General features: G+C 37.1%; 1 protein-coding gene across 3 annotated transcripts in view; it reads left to right on the top strand.

Annotated features, from left to right (window-relative positions):
- The first annotated feature begins 3,738 nt into the window (after window positions 1–3,738).
- The window catches only part of STAG2 (stromal antigen 2), a 40,171-nt gene continuing 35,645 nt past the window's right edge, over window positions 3,739–8,264 (top strand). For 2 of the 3 annotated variants that reach the window (XM_008949126.1, XM_008949125.1), the window contains exons 1-3: window positions 3,739–3,885; window positions 6,192–6,270; window positions 7,379–7,540. In XM_008949126.1, the coding sequence (XP_008947374.1) occupies window positions 3,842–3,885; window positions 6,192–6,270; window positions 7,379–7,540 (285 nt within the window). In that variant the 5' untranslated portion in view covers window positions 3,739–3,841. The remainder of the gene's footprint in view (window positions 3,886–6,191; window positions 6,271–7,378; window positions 7,541–8,264) is intronic. The other variant, XM_008949127.1, reaches the window with a different exon arrangement.

Raw genomic sequence — 8,264 nt, 5'->3', positions numbered from 1 at the left:
GCAGGATACATTTTCTTTTTATAGTTAATAATATAATTATGATCTCACAAAGTTGAGTGACTTCAGAAACTTTTCACAGACTTGAGAGTGTTCCGCATCTGCTTGGGAAAATGGAAGTTGAAATTCTGTGAATATGCAAAAAAAACCCAAAAAACAACCAAAATAAGGGCTGCTTTTTATGATGCATTTCAGTTTAGATTTAACTTACTGAAATATTCTGCTTATTAGAGCACATTTAATAGATGATGTAGACTTTCACTGTTTGAACTGGCATCTGCAGGAGTTTCACTTTCCTCTTTTCAGACTGCACTGTAATGAGCTTGGTGTGTTTTAAAAGTTCTGATAGGATGCTTTATATAGACCATTTTCCTTTCTTCTTGACTTCCCAAACTGGGTGCTTTGAATGAGTCATCAAGTATGTGCACGAAGAAGATATGGTTGGCAGTAGTCTTGAATTTCCAGAAGGCATTTACTGAGGTCAAGGATAGTGGGAAAAGACCAGTGCCAGTCTTTTCCCATACCAAATCAAGAGAACATCAGATAACATTGGAAAATGATAAATTAGAGGCAAAGAAACATGCTTTTTGGTACTGTGGAGTTTGGCTGTAGGAGTTCATGTGGAATACCAGCGCTGCTGAATACTGAGTTCAGAAAGTAACTGGAAGTATTAATTGGAAAAATGTTGATAAGGAGTTACACAATATAGAGGCAGTCTCTTTGGCTGAAAAAAATCCTCGAGTTGTTTCTGGGTGCCAGGAGGGTATTGGGGGAAAATGTTGCTTGGGCAGCTTCTATTGGCCACTGCCAGAGAGGGCATGCTGGGCTAGGTTGACCCTGATGGCTGAGAGTCAAAAGTCCATGTCATCTTCTGGATGCAGGTAAATCTTTTAGAATGATCATTTTCTGGGACAAAGGAAAGCGTCTTTTTGGTCATGGCTAGGGTTTGAGCTTGACGCTGGAGATCCCTTACAGTCTTACCTCATGTGTTCTTGCAAGGTGTCCTTGTGTAGCTACTGTGTTTTGTGAAACCAGTTTACAGTTGTGCTCCTGAAGGCCAAGTTTCTTCTTCCTTCAAGAAAAAAAATTCTTGAAATGTGAAACATAACACTTCAGCATCTAGCAGCAACCTGATATTTCCCATTTTATGAGGTGATTTTGACCAAAAATGACAAGTTTTCTTTCATATTTTGTGGTTTGTACTAAGATGAATGGTTCTTACAAGAAGTTAAGTTTGGTATAATTGGCAGACAGGTAGTTTTGACTTGTTTGAGATAGAGATTATATGCTTTAATCACTTATCTATCCTTTTTCATAGTTTTGTTATTTTTTCTTTATTTCTGTGATTGCAAGAAACTTTCTTGAGCCTTTTTTTTTTTTTTTCAAAATTTGATAGGAAGTAGACTTGCTTTTCATAAAAGGAGCTAAAAAGGTATTAATTCTGTGAATATAGTGGTTAGCTTTGTTTCTCAGTACTTTCAAATTTTATGGAATAGGTAATTTTATTATTCTAAATAGGTAGTATTAATGAGGCACAATACAAGATTTGCATGTAAGCATCCTGATTGTCACTTCAGTGGATGTGTTGCCTCTCAACATTGAAAAATGTAAACTAGGAAAAAGTCAAATAACATGTTAATAGACAGGTTGAACTTGAAACTGAGCAGTTTGGGTTGTGAAGTTTGCATCTTTGCTTTGCATTGGTACTGAATCACAAGCATGGCCTGAAGAGGACTGGGGTACCTGGATCTCCTTTTTGACTTTTTGTTCTTCCCCATCTTTACTGAGGTACACCGCTGAGCAGGTGCCAGCACTGAAGTGTCTTGTGAACTTGGGAAAATATCAAGTTATTGACAAGAAGCAGAGCAAATCTTATTTGAGAACAAGGGAAAAACAAGCAAACAGGACACCCCCTCAAAAAAAACCAACCAACCAAACCACACCCAACAACTCACTCATCAAAAAAGCCCAACACAAACACATATATAGATAGCTATAAAAAATACAGTTGTCTGTTTGATATGTCAGCAGCTGAGCACTGCAGACCACCTGGGTTGTATTATGGATCCTTTCCACCAGAGAAGGGCTTTTACTCTTCCCTCTCCTGCTCATGGCTACGCAGTCTTGGTGCTTGCCATGCTGTTGAACCAGTTTAACTTCATAATCCAGGGAAAATAGTTCTTGAGGTATATTTTGCCCGTTTTATTGGGGAATTGAATCAGGTTATACTGAAAGGCAGAGCCCACAATTATCAGTGGCTGGGGAGAGGATGTTACCCTGCCTGTGAATGGTTGTTTGCTAGGGGATAAAGGGAGCAGGAGAGGATGAAATAAGCTGGTCATGTGCCCGTGTGGTTTCAGAGAAGGGAGGAATGGAGTGACAAAGGTTGCTGCCATTCTGCAGCAGCAAGGCTTTTTAAGCTTTTTTATCTTCTGTGTTCTGGATGGAGCTTGCTTTAGTGATTGCTGACTGTCTTGAGATCCACCAGATCAAACCTCTTCTCTTTTTGCCACTACTTTTTGCCACTCTGGTTCTCAGCTTTTATGTAATTGTGAGAAGTGCAAAAAAAAAAAAAAGGCGGGGGGGGGGGGGGGAAAACAACATAATAAGTTTGGGATTTATGGATTCTCTCAGCTCTCTAAATTCTGGAAGCTACAGTGGCCCCTAGCATTCAGAACAAGCAGTTGCAGGAGAGAGCCGTGCGTGGCCTCTGTCTACCTGCGCGATGGAAATGCTTTCTTGGAAGTGTAGCTACCAGACGTTAAGCAACATGTGCTTAGCATGCCAAAATTAAATCTTTCCCTCTAATACCTAATCATTCCAGCAAGCTGTAGTCAGCAGACTTAGACTCAGGGTTTTTCTCCTTTCTGTTGTATATTTTAAAATACCTGAACATCACTCTTTCTTAATTTAACTGTATAAAATGTAGCCTGGGACAGACAATTGGCATAGAAAACTTTAGCCTGTGTGGTTAAATATTGCATTTAAAGTATACAGTGGGGTTTTTTTCCTTACTAAACATAGGAAAATTAGACAGAAAACCAACTTCTAAATAGGTGGCAATATTTATAACCAAGTTGAAAAGCAAGTATTTAACAAACTTACTTTTTTTTGGTAAAATGCTATGCTGTTTCTGATGTTCTGCTTATAACATGGATAATAATATCTTCCTTGATATTCCTAAGAGTCTTGTCAACTACTTCAAATGTCAGAGGTGTTGTAAGCCTGGTTTATCAACTCTGGAAGTTGTGAAATGGCTCTAAGAACTTGTTATAAGGCTTATCCTTATGGACAATGCCATGGAAGTTTAGAAATCAGAGATACAAAGTTAGTATATGTAATGTTCTTAAATGTACATGTCCTGTGCTCTAAATTTAACATCAAATCTAGTTTTGGTTTGGTTAACCAGAAAAACACTAGTATTGTAAATCTGGGAGCTGCAGGATGTGGTGTTACAGTTCAAACTTCAATCTAGTATAGATCTAGAAATAAAAGCTCTTACTTGCAAGGTGTTGAGGAAAAACTTTCCAGCTTGCTCATCATATTCATTTTTTTTTTTTTCTCCCCTCCCCAAATATTTCTGTATTTTATTTTACTCATAGGAATTCAGCAATATAAAATCTGTAGACAGGAAAAAGCTTGGTTAGAAATAGGATGACGTGATCTAAATTTTCGGTGTTTTCAACTTTCTACCCCTTTGTATGTAGAAAAAATATTCACTGTGCTTTTTTATTTTTTTATAGGAGTTGTCCACTACAAAAGAAGAAAGAAAAGTAAGCTTGTACTTCAGACTGGTTTTTGAATATCTTTCTAATACGGTGGTGTTCCAGAAGATGATAAAGAAATGATAGCAGCTCCAGAAATACAAACTGATTTTACTCTCCTTCAGTAAGTGTTTTTTAAGAATCTATATTTTCATTCTTAAATGTACTGGTTCTTCTTGGTGTTAATGCACATGGTTGGTTTTCTCCTGGAAACAAAATGAGGGAATAGGGTTCTAGGTCGTTTTCTTGTTGAGGTGTTGATCATGGATTCTTTTCATTTTTTTCTTGAGTATTCAGCCCTAATCAAGTATTTTAGAAGTCCTTAGTTATTTTAAATCAGTTTTTAAACTTTGCTAGTAGGAAGCCCTTATGACAGACAGTGTCTTGTTCATCTGATGTACTTCTCAGGATTTTGTCTTTCAAAATGAAATGTTTGATTAAGAAACTTTTTGGGAAATACTAAAAAAGTTTCCTTCATTAAAGCCTCTCTATAAAGAGAGGGGAAGTTGTTGAGGTATTTACCCTTAATGACTGGGGCAGGTTGCCTCGTATTTAAAATATCTAATGCCAGATTCTTTAGTTAAAACCAAAGTCTTTGCTTCCCTCAGGCATCAGTTCCTGGATGTTTTGGATCACCTTATGAGCTCTCTAGTCCTCTAGAGTTCTTAAGAAACAGACATTTGAATCTCAGACTTAAAACCATTTATAGATTAAATTTTGGACAGAGAAGTAAAGTGATTTTTTTTGAATCAGACAAGAGGAATCAAGTTCGTCACCTCTAAATTGTCAAGAATAGGCCTGAATACATTTGAGCAAACTGTTGAAATTGGGTAAAGATTCTTTAGTTAAAACCAAAGTCTTTGCTTCCCTCAGGCATCAGTTCCTGGATGTTTTGGATCACCTTATGAGCTCTCTAGTCCTCTAGAGTTCTTAAGAAACAGACATTTGAATCTCAGACTTAAAACCATTTATAGATTAAATTTTGGACAGAGAAGTAAAGTGATTTTTTTTGAATCAGACAAGAAGAATTTTTTGGGTAAATTGATATAAAATCTAAAAAGATAAAAAAGATACAGTTTTGTGTCAATGAGGTTGTTTGTGTAGTGTGTGTGGTATGGTTTTTTTTTTTCCTTTTAATGAGAAATAAAGGTAAATTGGAGTATGGCTGAATATGGAAATACTGTTTTTACAACTGTTTAATATGGTGTGGTGCTGGTTTTTTTTTAATTTGGTACAGTTTATTGCTTAGTGAAATGCTTGGAATTTGTGTTTTGTTCTTTCCTGTGACAATAAGAATACGCAGGAAGTTTTGAAGAAATAGTAATTATTTCCTCTTCCTTTCTTTTTCCCCTCTGCCAAGGTTGGAGACTTTCAGTCCATATCAGAGTACATAGTCAACAAAACCAGAAATAGCAAAATACATGTTAAAAGGTGGAAAGCTATTTTCGTACAGTTGCAGTACTGAAAGACCTTAAGTTTCTGGATTTAGAATGTTATAAATAGGAATAGGTCTCCTGTGCCCTCTGGTCATCTGTATGATTGCATTGTTAATTGAATCAGGAAGTGTGTATCAGAGATTTGTGATAGCAGCTGGAATTCATCATTCTGCATGTATGTGTTAGACCAAGATCTAGTAGCACCATTTAAGTTCTATTCTACAGGAAATGTAGAAATAGAGGATATATAAACTAAGCCTCCCCTTCTAATAATTAAGGTAGCTTCACACATCACACATACCACCCACTCCCCCGGTTCTGGCAATAAAGGATTTGTATGTCAATGCAGCATATTCTTATGATGTAGGAAATTAAACAAATGAGAAAGCTCTTACACAGTTTAACATCTTTAGTAGCTCTTACACTGTTTAACATCTTTACTAGAAACACTACAGGTTAACTTCTTTAATGGAGAAACCTCAGCTAAACTTCTCTTTTGTACCTTTCAACGTAAGTGTGTACGTACCTCTTAACTACCTAGTTTCTAATAGCATGAGGAGACCTTCTGAGGCACTTCTGCTGTGAGGGGGGTAGTAATTTCTTTCTTTTTGTTGTTGGATTCCCACCCTGTCATCTGTTTTGTTTAAGTATTTGTGGCAGATATTTATAGTGCCCTTTGCTTTTTGAGATGGTGTAATGTTTGTCACGTGCCAAAAGCAAGGCTTCCAACCTGCTGCAATTTTCTACCCACCTTCATATCTCCTAACCTTCCTGTATGGCTTTCTTCACAGGTCAGTTTGGAGGAGGCCAGGTAGGGTGTGAGTGTGAGGACGTACTCCGATATGTTCCTTGACAGTAGACTTAAACAGGAGAAAAAACTAGTTTCACTGATAGAGTTGACTTACTACATAAAGTCAAATTATGTTCTCAGTCTAGTATATTTAAGAGTGTTCCTGATGAAATGTGTAAATGGTTTGTCTTTTTATCCTTGCAGGGAGTCTGAAACACACTTCTCTTCTGATACAGACTTTGAGGATATTGAAGGAAAAAACCAAAAACAAGGCAAAGGAAAAGTATGTTCATTTTACAGGAATACTGAAACTTCTGCTATTAGAAATAAGAGAGTTTAGCACTTACTTTGAAGCTGAATGAGCTAGAAATATTTTCTGAAAATGCTAGTGTTTGATGAAGAGAGTTTCCGCTTATATTTGCATTGAGATGGTTCATCTTGAGTATTTGTGTGTTATTTCCTTAGTGCTGTGAGGGCATAAGGGAAGTGGAGGAGAGAAAGATTAGCTTTGATTTGATTTGTCTCGCTGCATGTGTTCTATCCTATATTGAAATTTGGTGCTACTACAGCCTCTTTTGGTTGGTGTCATTAGCTCTTTCTCTGCTTTAATTTGAAAAGTGGAAACAATTCAATTTAAAGGGTTATTTACATGGGTTGCAGACAACAGGTTACACTACCTGAGTGGAGAGGTCTAAACCCAGTTAATGGCCCTTCTCTCCTCTGCTATGACAGGTGCCCCCCTACCTGGGTGGCTCCTGCCCCGTTGCTGGCTTGGTGCCCACCACACGTAGCTGCTCTGCTGCTGTGGTGCAGACTGGCCAAGCACCCATGTACCTGGACCAGTACAGAGCACCCAGTTATTAAGAGATGCTGATAAGTAGTTTTATGCAACAGTCATGTAACTTCAGTTTGATTTTAGTTTTCCCCTTGTTTCTCTAAGTTATACTTGATTTGGGGAATCAAAGACATCACCGGTTTGCTCTTCTTTACCTCCACTTGCCAATGTGTGTTCAAACTAAAAAAGAAAAGGTTAATGAATTTCAGAGGAGACCTTGAGATGAGTATTAAGGGGATTACCATAGCTGTTTTAAATAAAATCTGTTGCACAATTTAAAGATCATAAAAAAAAAAAGCTCTATGTAATATACTGTCACTAATAGCATTTTCAGCCGCTAGAAGATTTTAAAGGGGAGGAGGAGGAAATGGAACCTGCAGAATTCTTTCTGATCTTTGCATCAGTCAGGATCAGCTATTGTCAATTTTGGATTTTAAATCTGGTTTCTGAAGATAAAAGGCCTTGTGTATAGTTGTCATGGTATCAATAGTAATTTTCTTTATAAAAAATTAATGCAGCATATCCAATTAAAACTTGTGCGTGTGTGTGATTGCAGACCTGTAAAAAAGGCAAAAAAGGGCCAGCAGAGAAGGGGAAAAGTGGAAACGGAGGAGGGAAACCTGGTGGTCCCAATCGGATGAATGGACATCACCAACAGAATGGTGTGGAAAACATGATGCTGTTTGAAGTAGTTAAAATGGGCAAGAGTGCCATGCAGGTAAGACTTGGCATATGTCTGTGACTTGAATAGGCAATGGAAACTTCTATAGTGTTTTCCTGTACATAAAATGTAATAAAACAAACCCTAAAGTAAACTTTTTTCCTTCAATTTGTAGTTTTTAGTCTCTGCCTTTTTTTTTTTTTTTATTAAGGTTTGAATTTGAACAAACTAATTTTTCATTTCTAAATGTCAGGCACGACATTAATCACATTAATAATGAAGGAATTCGGCCTATGATTCAAAGTGAATTTCCAGTATCCTGAATTGAAGGAAGATTATTTTAGATTTGATGATTTAAAGTTTTTTTTCTTTGGGGCTGTGGCTAGAACAGATGTCACCTACAGGCAGAAACCACATCTGTAGCTTGTCGATTCTCCCAGAGCTTAGATTATTTGAAAAGAAATAATTGCTTCTCTTCTTTCACCCAAAGTCAAGTCCCTAGCTACAACTGAAGGGCTACTCCTTTTACATTTCCCTTAAGTTGACTTGCCTAATGTTCATTGCAACACTAATTGGGTGGCATTTGGGTCAGGAAATTTTGACCTGTTAGAAGTCTCTGCATCAAGCACTATCTCCACTGCATTTACTTGTAGGACTGAAGTTAGTCTGTTAAGAAATTTAGCACTTTTGTTTTTTTGAAAAAGTTAGTTAAATCAGTAAAGTTTCTGCTTGCCTCTGTGAATCTTCCAGTGGAGAGAGGGTTAAAGTGTAAGCCTGTCAG

The sequence above is a fragment of the Merops nubicus genome, unplaced genomic scaffold (genome assembly GCF_000691845.1).
Source record: "Merops nubicus isolate BGI_N331 unplaced genomic scaffold, ASM69184v1 scaffold21971, whole genome shotgun sequence".
Taxonomy (NCBI): domain Eukaryota; kingdom Metazoa; phylum Chordata; class Aves; order Coraciiformes; family Meropidae; genus Merops; species Merops nubicus.
This window is presented reverse-complemented; position numbering and strand designations above follow the sequence as displayed.